Source organism: Lineus longissimus, chromosome 8, assembly GCF_910592395.1.
Source record: "Lineus longissimus chromosome 8, tnLinLong1.2, whole genome shotgun sequence".
Lineage (NCBI taxonomy): Eukaryota > Metazoa > Nemertea > Pilidiophora > Heteronemertea > Lineidae > Lineus > Lineus longissimus.
In genome coordinates, this window is record NC_088315.1 from 7958658 (window position 1) to 7974044 (window position 15387).

The 15387-nt window shown below is 41.4% G+C and overlaps 2 protein-coding genes across 2 annotated transcripts; one reads left to right on the forward strand and one right to left on the reverse strand.

Moving 5' to 3' along the window:
- Window positions 1–5201: 5201 nt before the first annotated feature.
- Window positions 5202–8227, reverse strand: LOC135492554 (DNA ligase 1-like). Its single transcript, XM_064779100.1, has 5 exons — window positions 8086–8227; window positions 7404–7595; window positions 5943–7207; window positions 5453–5600; window positions 5202–5212 (listed from the first exon to the last, which is right to left on the reverse strand). The coding sequence occupies exons 1-5, from the start codon at window positions 8225–8227 to the stop codon at window positions 5202–5204; spliced, it is 1758 nt and encodes a 585-aa protein (XP_064635170.1).
- A 5294-nt stretch (window positions 8228–13521) lies between these two features.
- LOC135492404 (uncharacterized) lies at window positions 13522–15257 on the forward strand. Its single transcript, XM_064778871.1, has 2 exons — window positions 13522–13912; window positions 14150–15257. The coding sequence occupies exons 1-2, from the start codon at window positions 13712–13714 to the stop codon at window positions 14900–14902; spliced, it is 954 nt and encodes a 317-aa protein (XP_064634941.1). The 5' UTR covers window positions 13522–13711; the 3' UTR covers window positions 14903–15257.
- Window positions 15258–15387: the final 130 nt, after the last annotated feature.

The window sequence follows — 15387 nt, forward strand, 5'->3', positions numbered from 1 at the left end:
CAGGGGGCCAAAAGTGGAAATCTAAAAAGTCTGATATCTCGCTTATAAGTGACTTGTTTTCGATAAGATTTTTATGGTAGGTACTCTTAGGAAGAATACATCACATACCTTACGGGTTTTCAATTTGACCTACTTTTCAAGGTCACAGAGGTCATATGGCGTAAATTGGCCGTTAGAGTGTAAACTATGGCACGTTTCTTAACCAGTAAAGCTATGAACTTGAAACTTGGTGCATATAACCCCCTACATCAGATAACCTTTGATGCCGAATTTTGGCCCGATCTGATTCTTTATTCGGCCACCAGGGGGCCATAATGGAAAAAGTAAGAAGTGCAATATCTTGCTTATTTTTAGTGATTCGTTTTCAATAACATTTTTATGGTAGGTTCTCCTAGCAAGGATACATCACATATCATATGAGTTTTTGATCTGACCTGCTTTTCAAGGTCACAGAGGTCAAATGGCGTAAATTGGTCGTTTGATTGTAACTATGGCACGTTTCTTAACCACTAAAGCTTTGAACTTGAAATTTTTTACACATGACTCCCTATGTCATGTAACCTCGGACACGGAATTTCGATCTGATCTGGTACTCAACTCGGCCACCAGGAGGCCAAAACTAAAATAGGTAAAAAGTGCAATATCTCGTTTATTAGTGACTTGTTTTTGATGATATTCTTATGGTACTTACCCCAAGCAACGATACATCACATGTCATACCGACTTTGGTTTGACCTATATACTATACATGTTCAATGTTTCTTAATTTGGATGAATTCCAAAGCACCAAATATCTATACGGTGAGCACAATGGCCCCTGGCCGTTTCATTTGAGTGTATCAACCAAAATAATGCATCCCAATCATATTCAGACAAAAGGTGGTAGCACATTCACCTTTGGCTAATTCTATTGATTTTCACTACGAGCTGGTACTGTAAATTAGAAAGTGTTGCCAAAACAACTTCAGCAAAAGGATTGGGTCAGGACTCAAATGTGGGTCTATTGGCTCGTCCTTAATTCAACCAGTGCCCCTTTAACATTTGAGTGTTTTTCTCTCGTTTCAGCCTCGCTCAATGCCGACAACATCTACGCATTCTTGTACAAGTCTCGCATCGACAACATGAAGGACTACTTCAAACGTAAAGACCAGAAGTTAAACAAGCAAAAGCTACCTCAGCCTGAAGCAATCGGAGCACCACCTGCTAAAGTAGCAAAACAGTCATGATGCAGTTTCTTCGGACAAGTATTAAAAGAATAAAAACTTCCTGAAGAAATAGGTCCGTACCATGACCGAAGGACATCACGTCCGCAAACAACACACAACCTTGGATTAAATGAAACCCCCTGAACATTTAATCAGAAATCACACTCATATAATGAAGGTGCTCTCGTCATGGGCTATGCATGTGTGGTAGGACTCTGAGGTAAAACATAATGAAGAGGTGGTAAATTGTGAAATAAAAGAGATTTTCTGGGTGGCGCCCAAAATCAGGGCAAGCTAGCGGGGATGAGAAACAAGTGTTTATTTTTACTTTCCCTCAGCTTGGACAATATATTTCGAGCACTATTCTGTAATGCAAAAAAGCCAGGCGAACATTTCCGGGTTTGCAGTTTTGTCAGAAAGTCGACAGGCTTCTATGTAAAGAATGTTTTTGTACGAGTAAGTGCTTATAAATATTTTGATGTAATATGAATAAAATACTGTGTGCAAAATTGATGACCTTTTATTTCATTTCTTACGGTGCGGCTGATAAGCAATGAAGTCAATAAGAAGCTACAAGTGCGAGGATGTCGTTCATCACATACTATTGCTACGAATGATGTTCACAGAAACGAATGAAGTCTTTCACTATCCCTGGCTAAGACGCAACAGCAAGCAAATCTAAGTCAGACAACCACTGATATTAAATGGAGTGGCAAACGACAAGTACTGCCACTGGGGGTCAGTTTGCAGCTGATATCTGTGTCATCATGATGAACAAGGAACCTCCTTCTCAATCTCATGGTAGTTAAATTTGAATGTTGCACCCATACATCTGTGCTGCAGAACCTGCGCCAGGCATGGTAACCCAGTGCGGCCATTTCCATTTTACACTTTAGGTTGAGGTTGCATTTCTTTTGGGACACACTGTGATGTTGGGGACACACTGTGATATGTGTGGGCATTTGCCCTTTCACTCTAAAGTTTTGAACATCCCTTACATGTAAAATATCAAGCGAATTCAACATAGCAAAACGTTTAAGACAGATTGTTTGCGCTAGTTTGTTTGGTCTATTGCAAACTGCAGGAAAGTTCGGGGCTCAGAATGCCTTACGTTTTAGTTCTAATTATAGTTCGTGGTGGCAGCACGATACGGTGTCATTTGTGGGAAGGTGTAAACTGTTGATGAAATTGCTGATGAAAATGTTGATGGGAGTCCTCTAACTTTGGTGGTTTGATATTTGTTTGTTTTTCAAATATTTTTCAATCAAATTGCGCTGTGTTATACTTTAGAGTCATCTAGTGAGTTGGTAAAAAGGAAAATAGAAAATATTTTATAGGAACAGGTGATTTTGATCAAAGAGTGGAGGCCATTTTTTGAGGTTTTCGGGATGCGCCGATCGGCTTTTAGATTTTGTTGATGGGTCCTCGTACTTACAGATTATCAGCATATTTGTTCCAAATTTGATATTTCTGACAAGTCCAAGTCATATTCTTTCACAAAATAACTTTTTATTTGAATGAAAATGAAAGTATCATCGAGTTTTAGGCCAAAATAGTTGAGCCTCTCTCAGACCTATTTTGTTGATCCATGATGGCGGATCTTGGATCTTCAGTCAAAGTGCGATCAGAGTCCACATCAAAATGCATTTAATATGAAAATGTGAAATGACAGTCATTTAATTCCACTTAAAATGTAACTTTTATTCATATTCATTCTGACAGTGATTCATTTGACCTATGTACTTCCTTAGATGTTTTGAAACAAATACGCTGATAATCTGTATTGTACTGGGACCCATCAACAGAAGCTAAAAGCTGATCGCATCTCGAAAACCACAAAAAATGGCTTCCACTCTTTGATCAAAATCACCTATTCCTATAAGATATTTTCTATTTTCCTTTTTGCCACCTCACAAGATGACTCTAAAGTATAAAATAACGCAATTTGATTGAAAAATATTTAAAACAAACAAAAATCAAGCCACCAAAGTTAGAGGACCCCATCAACATTTTCATCAGCAATTTCATCAACAGTTTACACCTTCCCGTCATTTGTCTTCATTCTCCAACCGTCGTCAACGGTGATCATTCACTCGATCTACTGTGGCAGAGGGACTATGTGACAATTTCAGCGGATGCATGTAAATTGGAGACTTGGCCCGGCGCCCGGGAGATTGATTTGTCTTCAGACGTTTTACAGGATGTGACTTGGTCCCTAAATACATGATGGCTTCCCAATGTGATCAATACGTGAAGTTCGCCAGGCCTACATTACAGCAACACGCACTAAAAATATCAAAATGCACTAGAGCCTTTCAAGATGACAGTGTAGAAGGAAATGTTTGTCCTGTGGAGAAATCAGTCGTACCTTGATCCAGTTGATACAAATAGTGTTCCAATGGATCAACAAGAGCCTGCCAACATGGCCAAGATGACCACATAAAAGAGAATGTTGGTCCTATAAACAAATTAGGCCTACTTTTATCCTGTTGATGATATACTTCTCTAAATGCACCCACAAGAGCTTTCCAAGCCGACAGTGTAATAGGAAGTGTTGACTCTGTTGAGAAGTTAGTCCAACTTTATTATGTTGGTGACATTTGTGTATGCCTTCAGACCAACGACATCAGAACGTGATCTTGCAGTGCAATAGGTCGTTCCTTGGTCATCTCCTCTTAATAATACCTCCATGATTGGAGTTGCAAAATATTTGGTTGTAATGATGTTAAAGGGACAACTTGGGCATGAAGTATGTTGTTTTTTCATGAAAATATGGCTTCCAGTAGCACCTTGACTGAAAATGCATTAAACTGCGATGAGCACGAGAACGGGATGGAACCGTCGGCTTATCTGTAATACACGTGCCATTTATGAGCATATTTGACTTATTTCATCAAACATAATTATTATTCATTAACACCTCCAGCGCCGAAGTACGTTGCCCAAATCCCCCTGACCTGGTTATCGGAGTCTCATCGACTTCATGAAAGAACTACGCCATCGCCATCTTCAGGGTAAGGTAGGAACTGAAAATACCCGTGAAAAACGTGTGGTCTTTTCAGTTCCTACTTTGCCCTGAAGATGGCGATGGCGTAGTTCAGAACTTTGTATAGGTTTATAGTTAAAATGGGTGAACTATTAAACAACGAAAACAGAGGCACCATTGTAAGGCTGGCCAAATTTATAATGCAAGGTATGAAATTATATAGCTCTCTTCCTGTTTTTGTTGATGATGATGAAGTGGATGAGGTTCTCATCCCTCCGTTCATTTATAATGGATAGTAAAACATTACATTTATTGTTCTATTTTGTATGCTTTAGCCTTTAGGATACATTGACACTAGATTTGGTCCCTAACTGGTTGTTTCCATTCAATTCGACCTCTCTAATCAGGAAACCCTCTATTAAGGACAGCACTTGTCAGTCCCGAGGGTGTCCTTAATAGAGAGGTTCTACTAGGATACGATTTTGATCCGAGAATGAGAACGAGGTGGCATTCTTACGTTCAAAATCTGAACCTTGTTAATATGACAATTTCAACGACTTGAAGTAAAGAATTACATTATTTTATTTATTCATTCTGATCACATTCAGGGATGTACCAACGCGCTGAAGACGGAAAAATAAATTGTCTCACTTGTCTAACAGTGACCTAGCCAATCATAGCCAGTAGTGTACTCAATTATGTACCCTTGGTCTTTAATTAAAAGTATCAAGCAAGTTGCCAAGTAACTTGTCAGTAATGTTTGCACTTCGATTTGGCCTCCGGAATGACGAATATGTTTCCGTGGCGCAGAAGATGGCCCCACAGCCCGAATAGTAAACTCTTGTAAGATCTGCGTTTCACGTAACTCATGCCTCCGTTCGTTCCGTGGTTTCTTTGTTGGAGATTGCTATTTGAAATTCCCCGAAGCGTTTTCTAGAAAAATGTGTAAAGATTTTCAGATTAAGTATGATGTGAAATAACCGTAAAAGATAAAGAAAGAAACAGGTACATTAGGCGTCGCCTGAATGAAATAGTGTCAAAACTTCTGAGGGCAAACATATATAAAAAGGACAAAATCATCCTTGTCGGGAACAAGTGTAAAAATAGCAAAAGTGCCGATGACGAACTTTCCAGAGGTCTCCCAGTCCCTATATAACTTCCTCCAAAGACGAAGTCCGAGACGACGAAATGGAAGTTCAAAACCTGATAGCCAAGATTAAGATCTATGATGGTGATGGAGAACCATCGCGCACTGACTTACCGTCAAATGGAGGTTTGTTTAGTCCATTCAAGAAATCAATATCCAGATTTGGTCCTTTCGCGCGGGTTCTCTCGATATCGACTTTCACAATGTTACTTTCACCATCGTCATCTCCCGTACCTGTACGAGCGTTCGTCATAATGCCCTGCTGAAGTTTAAGGAGAGTATTATTATATCCGGTACCGGTAATAGATAATGTGGTTAAAACATTTTCCTATAGCTACCTTTTTAATTCTCCTTTGACAAGAAACGTGCACATTCATGTTGTACATCGTAAGGCTTTACCGCCGGGCATAGGCTACTGGCCAAAAAGTGGCCGAGATTTTCAAAACGTGAAAACAATTTGGGGCAGAGTAAAAACGCCATATCGTGATGCTTGTGGGTTTGAAATAATCAACGGATCGAGTGGAGGGGACCCTGGCATAACTAACGAGCAATATACAGTGGAACCTCCTTTAGCGGACACCTCTCTATTTTAAAAGCAACTTACGCTGTCATCTTCTTCGTCTTGAGCCTCGGCAGCTTTGCTGTTCTTCCACTTCTCTCCCTTCAAGCGGAACCAATCGCCATCCCCTGCCGTGACCAGAGGAGATAGGGTCTTGGCCTTCTTCTTCTTCTTCCTCCTCCGCAATGGCTTCGCCTCCACCAAAGGCTCTATATCCTCTAAAGGCATCGTCTGCTCCAAAGGCTCCATTTCCTCCAAAGGCGCCGACTCGGTTATCTCCATAGGTTGGTTGACTATGGCAGCCTTCTTGTTGGCTTCGACAGCCTTTTTGTTGGCTTTAGCAGCCTTCTTTTTGGCTTTGGCAGCCTTTTTTCTGGCTTTGGCAGCCTTCTTGTTGGCTTTGGTAGCTTCTTCAGAGATCACTGTCTCCTCCAATGCATTCATTTCCTCCGAAGGCTTTGTTTCTACCACAGGCATCATTTTCTCCAAAGGCTCGATATTCTCGATAGGTTGGATAACTGTGCCAAACTCCTTGTTGGCTTCGGCAGCCAGCTTTTTTGCCTTTTCAGCCTTCCTTTGGGCTTTTGCAGCCTTCTTTGCGGCTTTGGCAGCTTTCTTTTCGGCTTTGGTTTTCTTCCTTTTAGTTTTCTTTAATATCTTCTTCAAGGGCTTGATCATATCCAAAGGCGGCGCTACTTTCTGCATTGGCTGGTTGACCTTGCCGGCTTTTTCTGCCTTCTTTCTGGCTTTTCTAGCCGCCTTTCTGGCCTTGGCAGCGTCCTTTTGGGCTCTGGTTTTTTTCCTTTTAATTCTCTTTAACTTCTTCAGAGGCTCGATTATTTCCGAAGGCTCGGTCATCTCCAAAGGCGCCTTGCCTTTGGCAGCTCTCTTTTTCATAACTTTATGCTTGCTGGATTTCGCTGCAGGAGATGTAGGTGATTTGGCTCTTTTGACGCGAAATGCTTGTGGGACAGCAATGCTCCTACCATTGACTGCCCTGCTTTGTCTTGGTTGTATTCCATTTGGGTCAAATTCGCTATTCAAATCTTCATCTTCATCACCATTATCTCTAAAAATGTTTTCAAAGTCATCGAGGTCATCTTCGCCAACATCGGCGTAACCATCACCACCACCGTAATCATCATCATCATCAGCAGCAGCATCCCACATATCACGTTTCTTACGACTAACGTCTTCATCATCCTCATCATCGTCATCATCGACATCATACCTGTCATCGTCGTCATCATCACTTATGTCGTCATCGTAATAACCGACATAACGCTTAAAACGCGTGGAACCATGATAAGCTGTGAGGGGTTTAAAGGGAAAAAAATTCGTAAATAATAATAGTCTTCCCACGTAACTGAAGAAGAAATAGATTCCAGGGGTGCTTGGGGTGGGTTGGAGATGGGGGGGGGGGGGGGAACAAGATAACTTCCCTCTTCTGGCTTTTTGAGGAGCTGTATGTACCCTTATTTGGAACCAAATTTTACGGTAGCCTACCTTGCTTGCTGTGAGGAGATTGTTCGTTAGGGATGACGGTATCCGATAGAACCATAGGATCTCGATCCTTGACACTAGCAGAGATGCGGTGAATGACAATCGGCTTCCCATCCACCATAACCGTATCAGTATCATGTCTCTCATCATCTAGGCCTATGTCCGACGGAATATCACGCCGACTGATAGCAATAACTAAAGAAGAAAGACGCGTGTGGTAGGCCTAATGTTTTCTGCATATTCGTAGATCAGTGCATAACAACAACAGTCAAAGCTTGTACGACTTTCATCCTCGAATTCCACATGGTCAGTTTGCTGCCCTGAATCTTTCCGTTCTGTAGGCCTATAAGGCGTGGCATAGTAAAATACATGGATTGGGATTGGAAGCAGGTTTCATAATGCCATTTGAATAAAGGGGGCATGTTCATCATAATGATAGGCGTTGCGCTGAATGAAAACTCAGCCAGGGCAGGGACCGTTCCATCCTTGATATTGATGAATTGAAGGACAGGACGCTATGCAAGCGCAGCTTTCTCTTGTCTTGTTTCTGGTATTCTGCAGTCACCGAGGCCGATGAGGCCAGGTGTTGTTGTACCACCTTTAGTTTCAGTATTCGAATGTGGTATAAATGTGGTGCGGTCGTGTGACTTAATTCAGTTGATTGATTGGACTTGTCTCAACCTACCGTCATTGTTCTGTTTGTGAATATCTGCAGGATGATGATTAATATGCTGTTGAACCTCACGACCGATAACCTTCCCATGGGATACGGAGAAGAAAACCAAGATTGACACAGCCAGTGTCAACCCTACTTTATATCTTTTCATCTTGACGCCGAATACTAATTTTGCACTTTTCTTTTTTTAAATCCCGTTTTTTGATAAAGAAATAAAATTCGAAGCAGCGAAATGAATGGCGTAGAAAACAATGTTGAAACGTTACGCCAATCACAAACTGCAACAGTGATGACGTCGTAGGACGTCATGGCGTAGGCTTCGTCATAGATTGACAGATGCGGCCACGTGGCCCAGTGGACTTGCGCGCATCTATATTTTTTTCCCTGCACAACCTGCTTCATTCTCGACCTACTGGTCTCATTAGGGATTGATTTATTGGTCCTCACAATAGCCAGTGTGGATTTAGCAGTTGTTTTGGCAAAGACATGTTATTTGGAGTTTCTGAAACCTGGAGCGCTACTCAATAAGCGGAACAAGAAACTACGCATTTTACTGTAGTTGCCGACGTATGTGTACACTGAACTTGGGATGTGCGTCGGGCCCATGTTGAAATGTCGTCCAGTGCAGTTGATGCGTTTTTCGCCGATTTGTGCAAAAGTCATCATATCTCAAAAGTTCAATGGTTGACCCTCGATTTTTTTTGATTTTTTGTGTAGCGTAAGCAACTGTCTTTCACGGGAGAATGGTCACTGCAAGAGATATTATACAGGAAGAAATGTATAATAATATTTGGGGTTCTCCGTGATTGTCCGACCCAATACTTGACTTGCCAAACTCAGAAATGCAGCGCCACTCGCGGACAAAGATAGAACAACTCGACATTTTTTTCACCGGTTTTCGCTGCGCATGCGTACCAGCCGTCATCTTTCGCGGCGACGGACGAGAAAAACAACTGTTCTACACGCAGTGAAAGCAAATTCACACAGGTAAACTGGTTATAACTGTGGTACGTCTGTTTCTTAAGACGTAATAGTTATCAGATTGCTAAATTATCTTAAATCATGAGCCTTAAAGAACTTTTTGAACTCTCAAAAACTTACACAAAACAAGTTCAGATTGCCGCCATTATTAGTTTCCGGATGGCTTGTACGCATGCGCAGCGAAAACCGGTGAAAAAAATGTCGAGTTGTTCTATCTTTGTCCGCGAGTGGCGCTGCATTTCTGAGTTTGGCAAGTCAAGTATTGGCAATATTGCCATTAGGGATGGTGAACAGAGCTCATTACCAGCTATTGCGGGCCTAGCACACTCTGTTTTGAATAGAGGGAGACTCCATCATTCCTATTGTTTGAGATTGGAAAGGTGTGAATTAATCTGGCAATTAGCCTCCTGTGCATTGGTGCATACAAACACTAAAATGTTTGGTTTTTGCTGATTTAGGGTCAAATAAATCAGCCAAAAGTTTTGAAAGCTTCACAAATGATTGTTGCAAGGAAGTACTTTATGATAGTTTGCGAAATTTTGATTAATTCTAGGTGGAAAGTAATATTTTTCGCATATTTGTTGGGAAAAAAATTGAAAATCCTCCAATTTTCAACCCCCCTATGGACACTATGAATTTATTCTCCAATAAAGCTGAAATCTTGGGAATATAATCCTAAGAGTTATATCAACCACGTCTGAAGTCGGGAGTTTGTATCAAATGTATAGTTTCGGAGCTAGCGCAGCTAGAAAAGCCCCCAAAACCCAATTTCTCAGGAATTTACACTACGGGCTACGAGTGAAGCATTACAGATTTACCAAAATTTTCAACCTATAGATGGACACATCGAATTTCCATCCAAATCACTCCAAATTTTGCCAGTAAATACCTAGACATATATAGAATTATGTCAGAAGTCGGGAGTTGGGATTATTTTAACACCCTGCCCAAAAAGCCAACTTTATTGATATTTCCTATGCATTTTCCATTAGGCTTGCCAGGACCAATTAAGCAGGTGCACTAATTGGCTTGATTGGCTAGGCCCGCAATAGCTGGTAATGTAGGAGCCAATGCGACGCTTATGATTTATTTAAAGAAATAAAATGCCCGATTTAACATCCTGCAGAATCAGGGAAATCGGGCTTTTCCAGTGGTATACGACACAAATGGGTTGTCCTCATGCAATCACATTGGAAGCGCATTTTAAAATAGTAGTTTAGTTCTCATTAGGGAGTTTTTTTTGTTATTCATGCGCGGCCAAGCCCTAACCGTAGTTCCTAAAATCACTGATTTCTCGGTCCTTACAGTACGTCAGCGTTGATTCAGCAGTTGTTTTGGCAAAGACATGTTTTTTTGGAGTTTCTGAAACCTAGAGCGCTACTCAATAGGCGACTAACAAGAAACTACGCATTTATACTGTTGTTGCCGACGTATGTGTACACTGAACTTGGGATGTGCGTCGGCCCCGTGTTGAAATGCCGTCCAGTGCCAGTTGGTGCGTTTTTCGCTGATTTGTGCAAAATTCAACATATCTCAAAAGTTCAATGGTTGGCCCTCGATTTTTTTTTGATTTTTGTATAGCGTAAGCAACTGTCTTTCATGGGAGAATGGTCTCTGTAAGAATTATTCAGGAAGAAATGTACAATATTTGGGGTTTTTCGTGATTGTCTAGCCCAATTGGCAATATTGCCATTTGGGATGGTGAACAGAGCTAGGGGCAAATGCGACGCTAATGATTTATTTAAAGAAATAAAATGCCCGATTTAACATCCTGCAGAATCAGGGGAATCGGGCGTTTCCAGTGATATACGACACAAATGGGTTGTCCTCATGCATTCACTTTGGAAACGCATTTTAAAATAGATGTTACGTCCTGTTAATGGGGCACGTCATCATCGCGTACATTTGGGAAAAACTCCCTAACGAGACCTTAGATAAAACGACAATAATTGAAGAACGTTATCCTGATCTATGAACTGGTTCCAGTTGTCTTTATTTGAGACAGGCGATCGGTATTGGAATGTTTTGAAACTTTTGGCAAAGGGTTCTTCTTGACACATATAAAAATGTGTGCAGATTGATTGGTCCATGGTGTACTTTTTACCAAAACTTATGAACAACAATGTACACTTAATGTACACACTGGTTGAAAGAGGGCTCTGGCCTATTTTTTTCGGATTGTTATTTTTTTAAAGAACATGAGATCCGTATAGAGATTTCATTCCTTCCGACACGGCCGATACACTGACATCCAACGACGGAACCCTAGCGGCAAATCGAAGAACTAGAAAGAACCAATCTATATCATAATACTAATATGTAAAGTCAAGAACTTAGTGAGCCCCCCTTTAGGTCGGGGGAGCTCCCCCGAACCCCCCTACGAGCATATGTTAAGTGCAAGCTCTAACAACTACAGCTTTTACAATGGGGGGACACCCCCCAAACCCCCCTCCGTCGACATAGGTTTTTACCAGTGCGTTGGGGGGAAGCTCCCCCCAAACCCCCCCCGGTGAACAGTCAACTAGCCCTTCTGTGTCATACTACTGGGGGGGGGGCGATGGGACCTGCATCCATATAGTTCCTTCCGACACATTTTTGTTTTGGTAATCTAATACATTGTGATTGACCTTATTCACGGGAATCGGGCGTTTCCAGTGATATACGACACAAATGGGTTGTCCTCATGCATTCACTTTCGAAAGGCATTTTAAAATAGATGTTACGTCCTGTTAATGGGGCACGTCATCATCGCGTACATTTGGGAAAAACTCCCTAACGAGACCGGAGCAGACGGCTGAAAGTAGTTTAATTATTGGCCGCTAGGGTACAGAATGTACGTCGCTCACCCGAATTGTTCACGCAACTATAGCTAAATAGAGCTAGTTCTAGTTTGTGATTCAATTTGATACTTCAGATTTGGGCAGTAGACCAATATAACTTAGTCGTCAGTGTGGTTTTAAGCTGGAAAAACGTATTTGTTTTTCTTAAAGTGCCTTTTTTGGACGGGTGTGTGCGATTGTTTTGTTTTTATGTCACGTGACCTCGATCATGTCGACACAAAATTGAAATAAACCACCCTTTTCTGTCATTATTTAGGACGGATATTTCTCTGATAAAAATATTAATATAATTGGCCAATTTCTTAGGCATATGATGTAGCGAATTCCCATGAAGATTTAAATTAATTTCAACCAATGGGATAGCAACCACCACCGGAAGATCGCGGAGAAATCGGTAAACTCAACGGAGTTAATTCAGAAAAATACCAAAAAAAATTGTTTGTAGGATATACAATATTTACTCTCTTTATTTCTCATCAAATCAGTATATACTCCCACACACACGTGTATCTTAAGAGCCCCTCCTAAAGGGGGGCTTATAAGGCGGCTCGCTAAAGTGCCATTTGGGGGTCGTGTTTCGTCTCGAAATTTTGCACGTTTGCAGGTGATATGTTATCCTGATGCAACGTCATGTTTATTTTCGGAAATTTACTTCAGCGGAGCAGTAATGAGGGATTTTTAATCGGACACGGTCAATTCTCCTTATCACTCACGGAAGCCAAGCCATTGCTGTTCAGTTATGCAGGGGATTAATGAATCACCTGCACTCCCTGTGGGGTGACTAACACTACCTGTTGAACGGCTGGCTGTAGGGGGATGATTGGAACAGCCTGTACACGTGTTGACCTGCTGAACCAAGGTTAATGTTATTTTCAATCCACGATTGTAGGTCACCTGATCTTCGAGATTTCGCGGGAAAGAAATTGTAAACAAACGCATGTGTGCAGTTCAAATGTAAACAAAAATGTATTTTGATACTTTTGGTTGCTGGACTTGGGTTTTCCCGCAGTAAGGAGCTGGGGTCAAATTGATGGTCTATCGTATATTGGTACTGTATTAGCCAGAGCTAGCCCTTGATTATGAAGGGATTTTCAAATTAAAGATTACAATGGTATGTTTATGTGCTCACCACAGCTTTCAAAACTTGATGTATCTGAAGAGGCACTCTGAACTTGGCATGGCCTTATCAAGGAGCTGCTCACGGTGCTGAACTTCTAGCTTGCCTGTCGACTAAGTGCCTTGCCCGAGATCATGCTACATGTAGGAGGAGCACGCATTTTAAAGTTTTAGTAGTGATAGTGCAATTGGTCCGAGCCATTTGGAGGCCGACATGTGAAGGCCTATCTGGGTTCTCCTTCATCTCCGTATAAAAAGGGGCATATTGCTGACTAAGGAACGAGGTATATTCACATTGCCTCATCATCTCATTCGGACCAATTGATATACTTTTATATGCACGCATACAGCACGCCACAGGGTCCGAGTCTGTGGACAAATGGTTGGTTTAATTTGTCTCTTCGATATTGCTCCTTTGATATTGCATTATATTTTCATTGCAATTCAATCTATTCAAGGTATAGCCCATTTGAACCTGCCTGCGCCACGGGTACAATGCTAGTAGTGTATAATTGTGGTCCTTAATTACAGCGTCTCAGAAGGCCTTATTAAGGGGGTTGTGGGGGGTTAAAAATGCTCCAGCATTATGCCTGAGCAGAAATCACCCTACAAGCACTGAGATACTACTTCGGGGGAACAGGTGTGATGCCACTGATGGTCCAAGATAAACGACATTATCAGGTCGGGGACAGGCTTTCATGCCAATTACTCTATTTTTCAGGACTGCCATCATGCCGAGGCGAGGTAAACGATGCAATCATTGTGATAAGAAGAACCAGTTGATGTTTATTGAGAGCCCTGTCAACATCCCCCACCCTCGCCTGTCTCCTGTCAACTGTGCTGAGCATCCACCCACAGCAGAAGTTGTCCAAATTGATGAACATCTTGATGTCCCATGGGTCAGTCGGTTCTATCATTCATTGTTGTATAATTATCTCCTTTAAATTTGATCTTCTTGAAACCAGGACATTTTTGTGCTTTCATAGCTCTAGCTGTTTTGTGAAATTGCATCTCTATGGCGTAGTTTTGATTTAGTGTTTTGAAAACATTATATACGGATTTTCTGTTCTTTTCATCAATCAATGACGAAAGCCTACTTTCATGGAAGACAAACAACTGTACGCTTCTTATTTCAGGTTTCCCCACAGTTCAAGAAATATCCTGCATCATGTGGAAAAAAACGACCGAGCCGTGCCAAACTGAATGAACAAGCGAATGCTACTCTACCACGTCGCGAACTTCCGAAAGGATTCAAAGCGCTGAAATTTTGTGGCGACGAGTCGACCGTGGTGGAGAATACTTGTGAGAATGTGCCGTGTGATGAGGGCTCAGGACTGTGCTGCCTTACTTCTGGTACTCGTTTAGACTTGCTATGTGACAAGCTTCCCGACACTACGAGTAAACGCATCCAGAAGAACACTCCAATGAGACTATCCCTTGAACATCTTGCTACACAAAATCGAACAAATTCTAGGCAGATTGTCACAAGGTCCAGGACAAAGAGTTGTGAATACTTGAACTTGAATGATAAGTCAGGTGTGCCTGGTTTTCGAGAGACACAAAAATATCTGGTCCAGAAAGTGCAAAATAATCCTAGTAAACGACTGTTTTCGGATATATTAAACCGTGAAGATGATGAAAGTAATGAGGATGTGAATTCCAGTGATAAAGTCACTTGTGACAAACCAGTAAAAGTTTCGAAGAGGAGACATTCTGGGTCCGATTCTTCTCCATGTCGAATCTTCTTTCCCGATGGGCAACCCCTGTGGGCGACCCCGCCGGTTATTGGAAGTCATAATGTGAAAGTTCTGGTTGAAGACACTCCAGATGCAGAACGGGGATTAAGGTATAAGGAAAGACTTTGGAGAAGGCTTAATCCTAACAGATAGTTGAAGTTCTATCATGTTGTCCCCTTGATTTGAACCTTGATTATTGGAATAAACCAGGACACCGGAAGTCTGCCACAGATGTGTGTGTCTGATTTATGCCTACCTATAATACATTGTAATACATGCTTGTGATGAACTTTTTTCACCGAGTCGATGGCCAGTATGAATTGAGTCTAGCAAATGCTTTTACTTCAATTTTGTACAGAAAGGCCTGGTGTAAATGTACATTTTCATTATCTCGATATGATTGGATCATGTTTCCTTGTAAGTTTTAAGATATACGATCATGTCCTGACGTGCTCTTTCACACACCTGTCGTTAAAGCATGATAATAATAGCAATTCATTTATATTTATCAAGATTGTTGTATCTTCTTATATTTCCTGAAAAAAATGTCTCGCCATTTTCACCATGGTAAATCCACAGCACCGGTGTTTTGAAACTGTTAAAACACCAATCTGCCACAGCAAAAAACATATCAATCG